Raw genomic sequence first — 18812 nt, 5'->3', positions numbered from 1 at the left:
GATTTAGGATGCGTAGGATGGGGAAGGAAACTGCAGGGGATGGGCACAATCGAAATGTGGAGCTTATTCAAGGAGCAGCTACTGCGTGTCCTTGATAAGTATGTACCTGTCAGGCAGGGAGGAAGTTGTCGAGCGAGGGAGCCGTGGTTTACTAAAGAAGTTGAAGCGCTTGTCAAGAGGAAGAAGAAGGCTTATGTTAGGATAAGACATGAAGGCTCAGTTAGGGCGCTTGAGAGTTACAAGCGAGCCAGGAAGGATCTAAAGGGAGGGCTAAGAAGAGCAAGGAGAGGACACGAGAAGTCATTGGCGGATAGGATCAGGGAAAACCCTAAGGCTTTCTATAGGTATATCAGGAATAAAAGAATGACTAGAGTTAGATTAGGGCCAATCAAGGATAGTAGTGGGAAGTTGTGTGTGGAATCAGAGGAGATAGGGGAAGCGTTAAATGAAAATAGTGCGTCAGTATTTCCAGTAGAGAAAGAAAATGTTGTCGAGGAGAATACTGAGATTCAGGCTAATAGGCTAGATGGGATTGAGGTTCACAAGGAGGAGGTGTTATCAATTTTGGAAAGTGTGAAAATAGATAAGTCCCCTGGGCCAGATGGGATTTATCCTAGGATTCTCTGGGAAGCCAGGGAGGAGATTGCAGAGCCTTTGTCCTTGATCTTTATGTCGTCATTGTCAACAGGAATAGTGCCGGAGGACTGGAGGATAGCAAATGTTGTCCCCTTGTTCAAGAAGGGGAGTAGAGACAGCCCTGGTAATTATAGACCTGTGAGCCTTACTTCGGTTGTGGGTAAAATGTTGGAAAAGGTTATAAGAGACAGGATTTATAATCATCTAGAAAAGAATAAGTTCATTAGCGATAGTCAGCACGGTTTTGTGAAGGGTAGGTCGTGCCTCACAAACCTTATTGAGTTTTTCGAGAAGGTGACCAAACAGGTGGATGAGGGTAAAGCAGTGGATGTGGTGTATATGGATTTCAGTAAGGCGTTTGATAAGGTTCCCCACGGTAGGCTATTGCAGAAAATACAGAAGTATGGGGTTGAAGGTGATTTAGAGCTTTGGATCAGAAATTGGCTAGCTGAAAGAAGACAGAGGGTGGTGGTTGATGGCAAATGTTCATCCTGGAGTTTAGTTACTAGTGGTGTACCGCAAGGATCTGTTTTGGGGCCACTGCTGTTTGTCATTTTTATAAATGACCTGGAAGAGGGTGTAGAAGGGTGGGTTAGTAAATTTGCGGATGACACTAAGGTCGGTGGAGTTGTGGATAGTGCCGAAGGATGTTGTAGGGTACAGAGGGACATAGATAGGTTGCAGAGCTGGGCTGAGAGATGGCAAATGGAGTTTAATGCGGAAAAGTGTGAGGTGATTCACTTTGGAAGCAGTAACAGGAATGCAGAGTACTGGGCTAATGGGAAGATTCTTGGTAGTGTAGATGAACAGAGAGATCTTGGTCAACAACAAAAACAAGAAATGCTGGATTCACTCAGCAGGTCTGGCAGCATCTGTGGAAAGAGAAGCAGAGTTAACGTTTCGGGTCAGTGACCCTTCTTCGGAACTCCAAGAGAGATCTTGGTGTCCAGGTACATAAATCCCTGAAGGTTGCTACCCAGGTTAATAGGGCTGTTAAGAAGGCATATGGTGTGTTAGCTTTTATTAGTAGGGGGATCGAGTTTCGGAGCCACGAGGTCATGCTGCAGCTGTACAGAACTCTGGTGAGACCGCACCTGGAGTATTGCGTGCAGTTCTGGTCACCGCATTATAGGAAGGATGTGGAAGCTTTGGAAAGGGTGCAGAGGAGATTTACTAGGATGTTGCCTGGTCTGGAGGGAAGGTCTTACGAGGAAAGGCTGAGGGACTTGAGGTTGTTTTCGTTGGAGAGAAGGAGGAGGAGAGGTGACTTAATAGAGACATATAAGATAATCAGAGGGTTAGATAGGGTGGATAGTGAGAGTCTTTTACCTCGGATGGTGATGACAAACACGAGGGGACATAGCTTTAAGTTGAGGGGTGATAGATATAGGACAGATGTCAGAGGTAGTTTCTTTACACAGAGTAGTAGGGGCGTGGAACGCCCTGCCTGCAGCAGTAGTAGACTCGCCAACTTTAAGGGCATTTAAGTGGTCATTGGATAGCCATATGGATGAAAATGGAATAGTGTAGGTCAGATGGTTTCACAGGTCGGCGCAACAATTCTAAAAATTCTCCCCACAGCTTCGCTTTCCATCTAGCTTTGTATTGTTAGCAAATTTAGATACATTACTCTCTGCCTCTTCATCTAAGTCATTAATATAGATTGTAAAAAGCTGAGGCCCCAGCACTGATCCTTGCGGCACTCCACTATTCACTATCTGTCAACTTGAAAATGCCCCATTTATGCCCACTCGTTGCTTCCTGTCTGTTAACCAATCATCTATCCCTGCCAATATATTACCCCCAACTCCATGAGCCCTTATCTTGCGTATTAACCTTTCACATGGTATCTTATCGAATGCCTTTTGAAAATCCAGGTATACTATATCTACTAGTTCCCCTTCATCTACCCTCCTGGTTACATCCTCAAAAACGCAAATAAATTTGTCAAACAGGATTTCCCTTTAGTAAAACCTAATCATACTGTGCTTTTCTAAGTGCATTGTTAAGACTTACTAAATAATAGATTCCAGCATTTTTCCAACAACTAATGTTAGGCTAACCGACCTGTAGTTCCCTCTCCCTCCTTTCTTGAAAAGCAATGTCACATTTGCCAACTTCCAGTCTGATGGGACCGTTCCTGAATCTAAGGAATTTTGGAAAATCATAGCTACCGCATCCACTATATCTGCAGCTATCTCTTTTAGAACCCTCGGATGCAGTCCATCAGGTCCTGGAGATTTGTCAGATTTTAGTACCTTAAGTTTCTCCAATACTTTTTCTCTGCTGATATGAATTTCATTAATTTCTTCACTCTTTTTATCCCCTAGGTTACTGTCTATTTCTGGTATGGAACTTGTGTCATCTACTGTGAAGACAGACACAAATATTTGTTCAATTACCTCTGCGATTTCCTCATTCCCCATGATGATTTCTCCTGTTTCTGCTTCCAAGTGACCAACATTTACTTTAGTTACTCTCTTCCTTTTGATATGCTTATCAAAGCTCTTAGGATCTGTTTTTATATTACTGGCTAGTTTACTCCCATTCTATTTTTTCCTTTTTTAATCATCTTTTTGGTGGCCCTTTGCTGGTTTCTAAAACACTCCCAATACTCAGTCTTTCTACTCTTTTTTTCAACATTGTAAGCCTCGTCTTTTAATCTAATACTATCCTTAACTTCCTGAGTGAGCCAGGGATGGGTCTTTTTTGCTGAGTTTTTGTTTTTCAAAGGAATGTATCTTTGTTGAACATTTTAAATTGTTTCTTTAAAGGTTTCCCACTGTTCATTTACCGCCGCACCTTTTAGTCTATTTACCTTAGCCAGTTCTCTCCATGCCTACGTAATTGGCTTTGTTTAAGATTATTGTTTGTGATTGGAGTATGTCACTTTCAAAATGAACATGGAATTCAATGGTATTATGATCACTATTTCCCAGTGGATCTTTTACTGTGACATTGCTGATTAACCCTGCTTCATTATACATTACTAAATCTAAGAGAGCTTTATCCCTAGTTGGTTCCACATTATTCAAGAAGGGTAGTAGGGATAAACAGGGTAATTACAGGCCAGTGAATCTAACATCAGTGGTAGGGAAACTATCGGAAAAAATTCTGAGGGACAGGATTAATCTCCACTTGGAGAGGCAGGGATTAATCAAGAATAGTCAGCATGGTTTTGTCAGGAGGAGATCATAGAACATAGAACAGTACAGCACAGTACAGGCCCTTTGGCCCACGATGTTGTGCCGAACCTTTAACCTACTCTAAGATCAAACTAACTACCTACCCTTCATTCTACTATCATCCATGTACCTATCCAAGAGTCGCTTAAATGCCCCTAATGTATCTGCTTCTACTACCACCGCTGGCAGTGCATTCCACGCACCCACCACTCTCTGTGTAAAGAACCTACCTCTGACATCTCCTCTAAACCTTCCTCCAATCACCTTAAAATTATGCCCCCTGGTGATAGCCCTTTCTGCCCTGGGAAAAAGTCTCTGGCTATCCACTCTATCTATGCCTCTCATCATCTTGTACCCCTCTGTCAAGTCACCTCTCATCCTTCTTCGCTCCAATGAGGAAAGCCCTAGCTCCCTCAACCTTTCTTCGTAAGACATGCCCTCCAGTCCAGGCAGCATCCTGGTAAATCTCCTCTGCACCCTCTCTAAAGCTTCCACATCCTTCCTATAATGAGGCGACCAGAACTGAACACAATATTCCAAGTGTGGTCTAACCAGGGCTTTCTAGAGCTGCAGCATAACCTCGCGGCTCTTAAACTCAATCCCCCTGTTAATGAAAGCCAACACACCATACGCTTTCTTAACAACCCTATCAACTTGGGTGGCAACTTTGAATGATCTATGGACATGGACCCCAAGATCCCTCTGTTCCTCCACACTACCAAGAATCCTGTCTTTAAGCCTGTATTCTACATTCAAATTCGACCTTCCAAAATGAATCACTTCACACTTTTCCTGGTTGAACTCCATCTGCCACTTCTCAGCCCAGCTCTGCATCCTGTCAATGTCCCGTTGCAACCTACAACAGCCCTCCACACTATCCACAACTCCAGCAACCTTCGTGTCATCGGCAAACTTGATAACCCAGCCTTCCACTTCCTCATCCAAGTCATTTATAAAAGTCACAAAGAGCAGAGGTCCCAGAACAGATCCCTGCGGAACACCACTGGTCACCGAGCTCCAGGCTGAATACTTTCCATCCACTACCACCCTCTGTCTTCTATGGACCAGCCAATTCTGTATCCAGACAGCCAACTTTCCCTGTATCCCATGCCTCCTTACTTTCTGAATGAGCCTACCATGGGGAACCTTATCAAACGCCTTGCTAAAATCCATTTTCACCACATCCACTGCTCTTCCTTCATCAATGTGTGTTGTCACATCTTCAAAGAATTCAATAAGGCTTGTGAGGCATGACCTTCCCCTCACAAAGCCATGCTGACTGTCTCTAATCAAACTATGCTTTTCCAAATAATCATAAATCCTGTCTCCCAGAATCCTCTCCAATAATTTGCCCACTACCGACAAGACTGATTGGTCTATAATTCCCAGGGTTATCCCTATTCCCTTTCTTGAACAAGGGAATAACATTTGCCACCCTCCAATCATCTGGTACTACTCCAGTGGACAGTGAGGACGCAAAGATCATCGCCAAAGGCGCGGCAATCTCTTCCCTCACTTCCCGTAATATCCTTGGGTATATCTCGTCTGGCCCCAGGAACTTATCTGTCCTCATGTCTTTCAAAATTTTCAGCACATCCTCCCTCTTAACATCAACCTGTTCGAGCATATCAGCCTGTTTCACGCTGTCCTCACAAACGACCAGGTCCCTCTCATTAGTGAATACTGAAGCAAAGTATTCATTTAGGACCTCCCCTATCTCCTCCGACTCCAGGCACTAGTTCCCTCCACTATCCCTGATCGGCCCTACCCTCACTCTGGCCATCCTCTTGTTCCTCACATAAGCGTAGAACGCCTTGGGATTTTCCCTAATCCTACCCGCCAAGACTTTTTCATGTCCCCTTCTAGCTCTCCTAAGTCCATTCTTCAGTTCCTTCCTGGCTACCTTGTAACCCTCTAGAGCCCTGTCTGATCCTTGCTTCCTCAACCTTAAGTAAGCTTCCTTCTTCCTCTTGACTAGCTGTTCCACATCTCTTGTCATCCAAGGTTCCTTCACACTACCATCCCTTCCTTGCCTCATTGGGACAAACCTATCCAGCAGTTGCAGCAAGTGCTCCCTAAACAACCTCCACATTTCTGTCGTGCATTTCCCTGAGAACATCTGTTCCCAATTTAAGCTCCCCAGTTCCTGCCTAATAGCATTGTAATTTCCCATCCCCCAATTAAATATTTTCCCATCCCGTCTGCTCCTGTCCCTCTCCATGACTATAGTAAAGGTCAGGGAGTTGTGATCGCTATCACCGAAATGCTCTCCCACCGAGAGATCTGCCACCTGGCCTGGTTCGTTGCCAAGCACCAAGTCCAACATAGCCTCCCCTCTAGTCGGCCTATCTACATATTGAGTCAGGAAACCTTCCTGGACACACCTGACAAAATCTGCTCCATCCAAACTATTTGCACTAAGGAGGTTCCAATCAATATTAGGGAAGTTGAAGTCACCCATGACAACAACCCTGGTACTTCTGCACCTTTCCAAAATCTACCTCCCAATCTGTTCCTCTGTGTCTCTGTTGCTGTTGGGGGGTCTATAGAAAACTCCCAACAAAGTGACTGCCCCTTTTCTGTTTCTGACTTCCACCCATAATGACTCAGTAGACAAACCCTCCTCGACGACCTCCCTTTCTGCAGCTGTGATACTATCCCTGATTAGCAATGCCACTCCCCCACCTCTTTTACCTCCCTCCCTATTCCTTTTGAAACATCTAAACCCCGGAACATCCAACATCCATTCCTGCCCCTGTGATATCCAAGTCTCCGTAATGGCCACAACATCGTAGCTCCAAGTACTGATCCATGCTCTAAGTTCATCACCCTTATTCCTGACACTTCTTGCGTTAAAATAGACACACCAACCCATCATACTGGCTGCAACTTTGCCCTGTCAACTGTCTAACCTTCCTCACAGACTCTCTGCACTCTGTATCTGCCTGTTCAACAGCTACCCCATCCACTGATCCGTAGCTCCAGTTCCCATCCCCCTGCCAAACTAGTTTAAACCCTCCCGAAGAGCTCTAGCAAACCTCCCGCCCAGGATATTGGTGCCCCTCCAGTTCAGATGCAACCCGTCCTTCTTGAAAAGGTCCCAGCTTCCACAGAAGGTATCCCAATGATCCACATATCTGAAGCCCTCCCTCCTACACCAGCTCTGTAGCCACGTGTTCAGCTGCACTCGCTCTCTGTTTCTAGCCTCACTAGCACGTGGCACCGGTATCAATCCTGAGATTACTACTCTGCTCGTCCTGCCTTTCAGCTTCCAACCTAACTCCCTATATTCGCTTTTCAGGTCCTCATCCCTTTTCCTAGCTATGTCATTGGTACCGATGTGTACCACGACTTCTGGCTGCTCCCCCTCCCCCTTAAGAATCCTGTAGACTCGATCCGAGACATCCCTGACCCTGGCACCCGGGAGGCAACATACCATCTGGGAGTCTTGTTCGCGACCACAGAATCTCCTGTCTGTTGCTCTAACCATTGAATCTCCTATCACTATCGCTCTCCTATTCTCCCCCCTTCCCTTCTGAGCCACAGACCCAGGCTCAGTGCCAGAGACCTGGCCGCTGTGGCTTTCCCCTGGTCGGTCGTCCCCCCCAACCATATCCAAAACGGTATACTTATTATTGAGGGGAACGGCCACAGGGGATCCCTGCACTGTGTGCCTTTTCCCTTTCCCTCCCCTGACGGTCACCCAGCTACCTTTATCCTGTAAATTAGGTGTCACTACTCCCCTATAACTGCTCTCTACGACCCCCTCAGCCTCCTGAATGATCCGAAGTTCATCCAGCTCCAGTTCCCTAACGCGGTCTGTGAGGAGCTGGAGTTTCAGTTAAGAGGTAAATTAGGTTTCTTGCAGTTTTAAACAGGGGTATACTAACACTCAGAGTCGCTGCAGCTAGTTAATTAGGTAGCTCGCTTAAACTGGTTTCTGAGCTTTAGCAGAGCTCTAGCACAGCTAACACAGCATTGTTTTCAGAGTATAAATTCAGGGGTGCTTGTCTGCATTGAGGTCACAGACTGTGAAGAAGGGAGTTTGGTAATTGAGGGTGTTCAGTAAGGAGGGGAACATAAATTAAGAAAATAAATTTGGGTGCACAGAGTGTAAAGTGGGAGTTTGGTGCGTGAGGGAGGGATGCCTTTCTTTCTTTCCTCTACCTTTTTTCAGTCTCCAGTAGCTGCCTCGCTCTTCGGTACAGGGGAAGAAGTTGATTGGTCAGTAACTAGTGAGTAACTAGTAGTAAAAAGTTTATGGTATGGCAAGTCAGCTTGGCCAAGTGGAATGTATGTTCTGCGGTATGTGGGAAGTCATGGATGCACCACGTGTCCTAGATGAACACATATGCAAGAAGTGTCACTGGCTGCAGAAGCTCGAGCTCCGGGTTTCGGAACTCGAGTAGCGGCTGGAGTCACTGTTGTGCATTCGCAAGGTGGAGGACTATGTGGATAGCACGTTTAGGAAGGTGGTCACACCACAGTTCAGAGAGGGAATGGGTGGTCACCAGGCAGTCTGAGAACCAGGCAGGCAGTGCAGGAGTCCCCTGACTCTATCTTGCTTGCTAATTGGTTTTCCATTTTGGATACTGGTAAGAGCGATGGTTCCTTGGGGGAGTGCAGTCAGAGCAAAGTCTGTGGCACCATGGGTGGCTCAGCTGCACAGGAGCGGAGGAAGAAGAGTGGAAGAGCAATAGTGATAGGGTATTCGATAATCAGGGGATCAGACATGTGTTTCTGCGGCAGTAAATGTGACTCTAGGATGGTGTGTTGCCTCCTGGTGCCAGTGTCAAGGATGTCATGGAGCGGCTGCAGGACATCCTTCTGGGGGAGGGTGAACAGCCAGAGGTCATGGTCCACATTGGTATTAATAACATAAGTAGGAAGAGTGATGAGGTCCTGTATGCAGATTTTAGGGAGTTAGGAAGAAAATTAAAAAGTAGGACGTCCAAAGCAGTAATCTCAGGATTACTCCCAGTGCCACGTGCTAGTGAGCATAGGAATAGGAGGATTGATTGATTGAACACGTGGCTGGAGAATTGGTGTAGGAGGGAGGGCATCAGATTTCTGAAGCATTGGGACCAGTTCTGGGGCAGGTGGGACCTGTACAAGATGGACGAGCTGCACCTTAACAGGACCAGAACTAACATCTTTGCAGGGAGATCTATGGGAACCTGAGGGTTGGAAGGAAGTAAAGCTGTTAACATAGAGTCATCGAGTTACACAGCACAGAAACAGGCCTTTCGGCCTACCGTGTCTGTGCCGGCCATCAAGCACCTATCTATTCTAGTTCCATTTTCCAGCACTTGGCCCGTAGCCCTGTATGCTCTTGAGGGTTTCTGCCTCTACCACCCCTTCAGACAGTGTGTTCCAGATTCCAACCACCCTCTGGGTGAAATTTGTTTTCCTCAAATCCCCTCTAAACCTCCTGCCCTTTAGCTTAAATCTATGCCCCCTGGTCATGACAGGAGGTAGAAAAGTATCAAGTGACATTAGAAGGCAGGCAAAACAAAGGCAGGCATCAATTAGGCTTAGAATGCAGAATACTGTCAAGAAGACAAGGTTAAGGGCACTCTACCTGAATGCACGCAGCATTCACAACAAGGTAGATGGTTTAAAGGCCCAAATAGAGGTAAAACGGTATGATCTAATTGCCATAACGGAAATGTGGCTGCAGGGTGACCAAGACTCGGAACTGAATATTCAAAGCTATTCAACATTTAGGAAACATAGAAACATAGAAAATAGGAGCAGGAGTAGGCCATTCAGCCCTTCGGGCCTGCTCTGCCATTCAAAAAAGATCACGGCTGATCGTCTAATTCAGTACCCTGTTCCCGCTTTCTCCCCATATCCCTTGATCCCTTTGGCATTAAGAAATATATCTATCTCCTTCTTGAATATATTTAATGACTTGGCCTCCACTGCCTTCTGCAGTAGAGAATTCCACAGGTTCACCACCCTCTGAGTGAAGATATTTCTCCTCATCTCAGTTCTAAATGGCATACCCCGTATCCTGAGACTGTCACCCCTGGTTCTGGACTCCCCAGCCATCGGGAACATCCTCCCTGCAACTCGCCTGTCTAGGCCTGTTAGAATTTTATAGGTTTCTATGAGATTCCCCTCTCATTCTTCTAAACTCTAGTGAATACAGGTCTAGTTGACCCAATCTCTCCTCATACATCAATCCTGCCATCCCAGGAATCAGCTTAGTAAATCTTCTTTGCACTCCCTCCAAGGCAAAAGCATTCTTCCTCAGATAAGGAGATCAAAACTGCACACAGTACTCCAGATGTGGTCTCACCAAGGCCCTGTATAACTGCAGTAAGACATCCTTGCTCCTGTACTCAAGGAAGGACAGGCAAAAGGAAAAGGAGGTGGTGTTACACTGATAATAAGGGATGGGATCAGTACATTAGTAAGGGAGGATCTCAGATCGAAAGAACAAAATGTGGAATCTGTTTGGGTGGAGCTAAGAAACAGCAAGGGGCAGCAAACATTGGTAGGAGTTGCTTAAGGGCCACCAAACAGTAGTGGTAGTGTGAGGCATGGTATTAATCAGGAAATTAGAGAAGCATGTAGCATGGGTAATACAGTAATCATGGGTGACGTCAATCTGCATATAGACTGGGTAAACCTAATGAGCACTAATGGTGTGGAGGATGAGTTTCTGGAGTGTGTTTGGGATGGTTTCTCCAGGGCAGTATGTTGAGGAACCAACTAGAAAACAGGCCAATTTAGATCTAGTTTTATGTAATGAGAAAGGGCTAATTAATAATCTTGTTGTAAAAGAACCTTTATGGATGAGTGACCATAATATGATAGAATTTTACATTATGTTTGGAAGCGAGGTATTTCAATCTGAAGCCAAGGTGTTAAATTTGAACAAAGGAAATTATGAAGGTATGAGGGGCAAATTTGCTGGGAATCACTTGGATTGGGAAAATCCATTAAAAGATAAGACAGTATAAAGACAATGGATAGCCTTTCAAGAAATATTACTTTGTTTACAGCTAAACATTCCTTCAAGGCACAAAAACCCCAAACGTAAAGGCAGTCAACCGTGGAGAATAAAGGAAGTTAAGGATTGTATAAGATTAAAAGAAAAGGTCTATAAAGTTGCCAGAATTAGTAATAAACCTGAGGATTGGGAGGATTTTAGAATACAGCAAAGGAGGATGAAGAAACTGATAAAGAAAGGGAGAATAGAATATGAATGTAAGCTGGCAAAAAATATAACAACGGACTGTAAAAGCTTCTATATGGGAGTAGGATGTATTGAATAGCTGTACAAAAGAGCTGGCATGGTACGATGGACCAAATGGCCTCCTTCTATACTGCATCACCCTATAATTCTATGATATGTTGTTGAAATAGGATGAGAGGAGGACTGTGTGGAGCATAAACACTGACATAGATCAATTGGACCAAATGGCCTGTTTCTGTGTTGTACATTTTATTAATTCTATGCAATCTGCATCCACTCAGCTCTCTAATGGGAGCAGCATCCCGTTCAGTCAGTGGCTCCCTCTGTGGAACAGTTTCCTTGCTGTTGTTGCTCAGTCATTGTGAAGTCTTCCCTCCCACTGTCTGGCTGGACCACTGAACCCCAATATCTGGTGTAGAAGCCAGTGACACCACATACACCTTTATCCCTTTAAGGATACACAAGGCTGGTATTGGGGCAACTTGAGGTCAATTGTTGTTTGGTGATTGTTCAGGTTAGAAAGTCGTTGTGGGTTCACAGACTACAAAGAAAGTGCAAATTTGCATTTATATAGCGCCTTTCACAATCTCAGGACGTTACAAAGCTAATGAAGTATTTTATGTTGACAGGGTGAAATGTAGAGGAATGGGAGGAGGCTCGTGTGTAGCAAAGACCAGCAAAGACTTGGTGGGCCGAATGGCCTGTTTCTCTGCTGTAAAAATCTATTTTATTCTATGTTGTCACGGTTGTAATGTAGGAAATGCGGCAGCCAATTTACGTACAGCAAGATCCCACAAACAGCAAAGTGATAATGACCAGATAATCTGTTTTTGTGATGTTAACTGAGGGATAAATATTGATCTGGGCATGGGGGAGGTCTTGCTTCAACACTGCCATTGGATTTTTACATCACCTGAAAGACCAGATAGGGCCTTGATTTAATGTCTTGTCCAAAAGATGATACCTCTGACAGTGCAGCTCTCCCTCTGTACTGCACTGGAAGTGTCAGCCAAGATTCTGTGCTGATGTCTATGGAGTGGGACTGGAAACCACAATCTTTTGACTCAGAGGCAAGAGTGATACCCACTGTCCAATTAAGTTATTAATAAGCAAAGCCTCAAGGCTTTAACTTTTCCATTTTTGGAGATTTGTTGATAGATTGTGATAAATGTCCTAATATTAGCTGTGCATTTACCGTGCCAAATTCTCTCTCAAATTTCTTGCGGGCTGCCTCCAATTCTCGCAGCAGCAGTGTAACACGAAACTCCTCCTCACGACACTTCAACAGAAGATCTATGAATTCCCTTTTCACTTTAGTGTACTGATCATGCAATTGTTTCATTTTCTGCAGCAAGTAAGACAAGGTTGTCAGACAGTGTTTCAGTGTAGAGAGCTACAGCACTAATCAGACCCATCCACAGGCAACGTCAACACAGCTGCTGTCTCCATGAGGTCAGGGATCAGAAACTGACCTTTCACCCTCAGGGAGCTGGGGTTACATTCAGCCTCAGACTGATAGGATAATTGGGTCAGATTGCCTTAATACAGATCTCAATTACCTTTATCATCGCCAGTAAAAATTAATTCCCTGATCTCAGCTGGAGTTGGGGAGAGGGTAGCCAGCCAACACTCTTGATTATCCAGAGGCTGCTGCTGGAAATGACATGTGTGGATATTGGATATTGATCAGATCTGGCCCATTGGAGCCCTGCTGTCTCACTGTCCAGACTCACATAGAAAATGGGTATTTGGTTGAAGTACCAGAGGATTCCTTTTGCTTGTGACCCTGTGACTCAGGTAGATTCAACGCCCTTTGCCTATGACCTAAGGAGAATCAGAAGCTGGAACACATGACCCAGGATCAGCCCTTCAGGAGAGGAAAGGTGGAAAACTGGGAAAATGTGTGTGTACTTGTGTAAAATCTGAAGAATTGGGAGCTACATTGACTTTGTTGCACATTCCTTACCTCTGCCAGTAGTTCCAGTTTGTGTTTCAACAGGTCTATTTCCTTCTTGTAATCTTCTGCTGTGTTATACACTTCTTGGATCTTACTGAGTCCCAGTCCCATCCTGTTAAAAATACTCCGAATTTTTACTTTCCTCACAGAACTTTACTGGACACAATGAAGCCATTCAGCCCATTGAACCTGCCAGCAATCTGAAGAGCTCGCTCTTGGTCCCATTCATCTGCCCTTTCACCTTCACATTTTAAACTTTTCAAATAGTTTTTATAACCCTCAGTGCAAAAAGGGTTCTCCTAATCTCACCATTCAGCGGTGATTTAAATTTCTGTCCTTGAGTCACCAACCCACCAACAAAGGAACTGCCTCTTCCCCATTTAGCATTCCTCTGAATGACCAAACCTAACCCTAACCCTGACTGTCACATCTCCCTGAACCTTCTCTGTTCTGATGGAGTGATCTCCAGTTCTTCCTGTGAACTTAACCACCCACCTCCCCCCACCTCTGTCCTCCTCCCCTGAAGAAGACTCACCACTGCCTCCAATATCCTCCTCGTTTCCCCTAAATTCCATTCCCCTAATGTCCCCCATTCTCCTAATTCCTAATCCCTGCCCCATTCCTCACCTGGTTTCTGCTGCATTCTCCTGATCCATGTTCATTATTCTGCAATCCCTTTCTGGATGAGGGCGGGAGAGACTCACCTTTCAGTTTGGAAACCCACAGATTGCTCCAGGTTATAGGAAATCATCCAGAACATGTCAATGAAATCCACATAGTGTCGTGGGGTGATGAGCGGCAGAGTGGGGGTCATTTGCTTAGCATAGCTCAGAGCCGACTGGTGAATTAAAGCCATGACTTTGGTGATGACAGGGAGGAGCATCCATATCTGAGCTATTGAATGGCCTAATGAGAGACAAAATGACACCAGTCACTCTGTGGCTGCTGTAACTGCATTCAATGAACTAAACAAAGCCTGTGCCACAGCTGGAACATCTGTTGCTCAGAACAAACAACTTGGGTTTCTATAGCACCTTCATAATCTCAGGACTTTCCAAAGTGCTTTACAGCCAATCATGTACGTTAAATCAATCATCACTGATGTAATGTAGGACCCTCAGTGCAGTACTCCCTCAGTACTGACCCTCCGACAGTGCAGTACTCCCTCAGTACTGACCCTCCGACAGTGCAGCGCTCCCTCAGTACTGAACAAAGAACAAAGAACAGTACAGCACAGGAACAGGCCATTCGGCCCTTCAAGCCTGTGCCGATCTTGATGCCTGCCTAAACTAACACCTTCTGCACTTCCGGGGACCGTATCCTTCTATTCCCATCCTATTCATGTATTTGTCAAGGTGCCTCTTAAACGTCGCTATCGTACCTGCTTCCACCATCTCCCGCGGCAACAAGTTCCAGGCACTCACCACCCTCTGTGTAAAGAACTTGCCTCGCACATCCCCTCTAAACTTTGCCCCTCTCACCTTAAACCTATGCCCCCTAGTAAATGACTCTTCCACCCTGGGAAAAAGCTTCTGACTATCCACTCTGTACATGCCGCTCATAACTTTGTAAACCTCTATCATGTCGCCCCCTCCACCTCCGTCGTTCCAGTGAAAACAATCCGAGTTTATCCAACCTCTCCTCATAGCTAATGCCCTCCAGACCAGGCAACATCCTGGTAAACCTCCTCTGTACCCTCTCCAAAGCCTCCACGTCCTTCTGGTAGTGTGGCGACCAGAATTTCACGCAATATTCTAAGTGTGGCCTAACTAAGTTTCTGTACAGCTGCAACATGACTTTCCAATTTTTATACTCTATGCCCCGACCGATGAAGGCAAGCATGCCGTATGCCTTCTTGACTACCTTATCCACCTGCATTGCCACTTTCAGTGACCTGTGGACCTGTACGCCCAGATCTCTCTGCCTGTCAATACTCCTAAGGATTCTGCCATTTACTGTATACCTCCCACCTGCATTAGACCTTCCAAAATGCATTACCTCACATTTGTCCGGATTAAACTCCATCTGCCATTTCTCCGCCCAAGTCTCCAACCGATCTATATCCTGCCGTATCCTCTGACAATCCTCATCGTTATTCGCAACTCCACCAACCTTTGTGTCGTCCGCAAACTTACTAATCAGACCAGCTACGTTTTCCTCCAAATCATTTATATATACTACAAACAGCAAAGGTCCCAGCACTGATACCTGCGGAACACCACTAGTCACATCCCTCCATTCAGAAAAACACCCATCCACTGATACCCTCTGTCTTCTATGACCGAGCCAGTTCTGTCTCCATCTTGCCAGCTCACCTCTGATCCCGTGTGACTTCACCTTTTGTACCAGTCTACCATGCGGGACCTTGTCAAAGGTTTTACTGCAGTCCATATAGATAACATCCACCGCCCTTCCTTCATCAATCATCGTTGTCACTTCCTCAAAAAACTCAATCAAATTAGTAAGACACGACCTCTCCTTCACAAAACCATGCTGTCTCTCGCTAATAAGTTCCTTTGTTTCCAAATGGGAGTAAATCCCGTCCCGAAGAATCCCTTCTAATAGTTTCCCTACCACTGACGTAAGGCTCACCGGCCTATAATTTCCTGGATTATCCTTGCCACCCTTCTTAAACAAAGGCACAACATTGGCTATTCTCCAGTCCTTTGGGACCTCACCTGTACTGACCCACCAACAGTGCAGTATTCCCTCAGTACTGACCCTCCGACAGTGCAGCGCTCCCTCACTACTGACCCTCCGACAGTGCAGAGCTCCCTCAGTATTGGCCCTCTGACAGTGCAGCATTCCCTCAGTACTGACCCTCCGACAGTGCAGCATTCCCTCAGTACTGACCCTCCGACAGTGCAGCGCTCCCTCACAACTGACTCTCCGACAGTGCAGTGCTCCCTCACTACGGACCCTCCGACAGTGCAGCGCTCCCTCAGTACTTCCTGTCCGACAGTGCAGCACTCCCTCAGTACTGATCCTCCCACAGTGCAGCACTCCCTCAGTACTGACCCTCCCACAGTGCAGCACTCCCTCAGTACTGCACTGGGAATGCCAGCTTTGGGCGGCACAGTGACGCAGTGGTTAGCACCGCAGCCTCACAGCTCCAGCGACCTGGGTTCAAATCTGGGTACAGCCTGTGTGGTGTTTGCAAGTTCTCCCTGTGTCTGCGTGGGTTTCCTCCGGGTGCTCCGGTTTCCTCCCACATGCCAAAAGACTTGCAGGTTGATAGGTTAATTGGCCATTATTAATTGCCACTGGTATAGGTAGGTGGTAGGGAAATATAGGGACAGGTGGGGATGTGGTAGGAATATGGAATTAGTGTAGGATTAGTATGAATGGGTGGTTGATGGTCGGCACAGACTCGGTGGGCCGATGGGCCTGTTTCAGTGCTGTATCTCTAAACTAAACTGAACTAAGGTATGAATAAGTTCAAGTAGATGGGGCAGGACTTGAACCCACGAACTATGACTCAGTGATTGAGCTCTGCCCACTGAGCCAACTGACATCTAACTGGAACAGGTCATCGTCTTCCCTGCACCAGAGGATGGCAGAACAACAACATCGATGTGCATTTATTGAGCCCCTTTGATGTAGTAAAATGTTACTTAAAACTTAACTGGACCAGCCATACAGATACTGTGGCTGCAACAGCAAGTTAGAGGCTGGGAATCCTGCAGCGAGTAACTCACCTCCTGTCTCCCCAAAGCCTGTCCACCATCTACAAGGCACAAGTCAGGAGTGTGATGGAATACTCTCCACTTGCCTGGATGGGTGCAGCTCCAACAACACTGAGGAAGCTCGACACCATCCAGTTCAAAGCAGCCTGCTTAATTGGCACCCCATCCACAAACATTCACTCCCTCCACCACCGACGCACAGTGGCAGCAGTGTGTACCATCTACAAGATGCACTGCAGCAATGCACCATGGCTCGTTAGACAACACCTTCCTCGAAGGACAAGGGGAGCAGACTCATGTAAACACCACCACCTGCAAGTCCATCAGCTAATGGGAACATCATCCTTACAAACATTATCCTATCTTATCAAAACCTGTCATAATCTTGTACACCTCTATCAAATCTCCCTCAATCTCCTTTGCTCGAAGGAGATTAACTCCAGCTTCTCCACCCTATTATTATGTTGTCTATTACCTCTTTAGTCATCCATGGCTGTCATTTTTGGAAATTATAGTTCTTGCCCCTTCGGGGTATAAACTGGTACTGTACCACATTAAATTTCCCCTCGTTGGGGAGCCTAGAACCAGGGGACACAATTTAAAAATAAGGGGGAAGCCACTTAGGACAGAGAGGAGGAGAAATTTCTTTCTGAATCTCTGGAATTCTCTACCCCAGAGGGCTGTGAAGCTCAGTCATTGAGCATGTTTAAAGCAGAGATTGACAGATTTCTAAATACAAATAACATAAAGGGATATGGGGATAGTGTGGGAAAAAGGCATTGAGGTGGATGATCAGCCATGATCATATTGAATGGCGAGGCAGGCTCGATGGGCTGAATGGCCTACTCCTGCTCCTATGTTCCTATGTTCCTATAATTCTTTTTTGAACAACTTGCACTGATTTGCCCAGGGTATTGTGGACAGTTTCTATCTCATCCCATTGAAGTCAGCCTTATCTAAATGTAGGATCTTACTCGGTTTTTCACATTTCTCCCTTTCAAACACTACATTATACTCAATCATATTATGATTGCTATTAGATAACTGTTCATGCATCATTAGGCTGTTAAATAAAATCTGACTCATTACTCATTATTAAATCTCATAGAACATAGAACATTACAGCGCAGTACAGGCCCTTCGGCCCTCGATGTTGCGCCGACCTGTGAAACCATCTGACCTAAACTATTCCATTTTCATCCATATGTCAATCCAATGACCACTTAAATGCCCTTAAAGTTGGCGAGTCTACTACTATGGCTTGTTCCCTTGTTGATCTAGGAGATAAGAAAACTATCCTGAACAAATTCAAGAAATTCACTAGCTAGTCTGCTTATTCCAATGAAAGTTAAACTCCCCCATTGAAACTACTCTGCCTTTACTACATGCTTGCCTGATTTCTACATTAATACAATCTACCACTTCACAGCTGCTACCAGGAGGCCTCTCCACAATTCCCACTACAGTTTAAATACTTTTCTATTTTTTAATTCTACCCATAAAGTCTCCATTTCTGCTTACTTCTTGTTATATGCTCTCTTGCCATTGAAGTGTTTTCATCCTTAATCACTAAAGCTACTCCTCCCCCTCCGCCATTTTCTCAACGTTTCCTGTAGACACTAAAACCTGGTATATTTAGTTTCCAGTCTTGACTGTCTTGCAGCCATGTCAGTAATGGCTCCCATGTTAATGGTGTGGTCCACCATTTCCACCAGCATCCACCACCTTCGCTTTGTCTTTCACCACACCATTAACATACCGTTTGCCTTTGCTCCATGACCAAAATTGGCTTAGTGGCAGGAGGCAAAGGGTGATGGTTGAGTATTGTTTTTGCGATTGGAAGCCTGTGACCAGTGATGTACCGCAGGGATCGGTGCTGGGACCCTTGCTGTTTGTAATGTACATTAATGATTTACACGGGAATGTAGGAGGTATGATCAGTAAGTTTGCAAATCATGCGAAAATTGGTGGTGTCATAAATAGTGAGGAGGAAAGCCTTAGATTACAGGATGATATAGATGGGCTGGTAAGATGGGCGGAGCAGTGGCAAATGGAATTTAATCCTGAGAAGTGTGATGAGGTGATGCATTTTGGGAGGACTAACAAGGCAAGGGAATATACAATGGATGGTAGGACCCTAG

At 45.5% G+C, this 18812-nt stretch overlaps 1 protein-coding gene across 1 annotated transcript in view; it reads right to left on the bottom strand.

The window, feature by feature from the left end:
• Window positions 1–18812, bottom strand: part of LOC137371058 (dynein heavy chain domain-containing protein 1) — a 373825-nt gene that overhangs the window by 67223 nt on the left and 287790 nt on the right. The window contains exons 31-33 of the mRNA XM_068032957.1: window positions 13690–13891; window positions 12995–13097; window positions 12224–12373 (exon numbers count right to left, since the gene is read on the bottom strand). Of these exons, the coding sequence (XP_067889058.1) occupies window positions 12224–12373; window positions 12995–13097; window positions 13690–13891 (455 nt within the window). The remainder of the gene's footprint in view (window positions 1–12223; window positions 12374–12994; window positions 13098–13689; window positions 13892–18812) is intronic.

The sequence above is a fragment of the Heterodontus francisci genome, chromosome 6 (genome assembly GCF_036365525.1).
Source record: "Heterodontus francisci isolate sHetFra1 chromosome 6, sHetFra1.hap1, whole genome shotgun sequence".
Taxonomy (NCBI): Eukaryota; Metazoa; Chordata; class Chondrichthyes; order Heterodontiformes; family Heterodontidae; genus Heterodontus; species Heterodontus francisci.
Note: the sequence above shows the minus strand (reverse complement) of the source record. Positions and strands in the feature narration are given on the sequence as shown.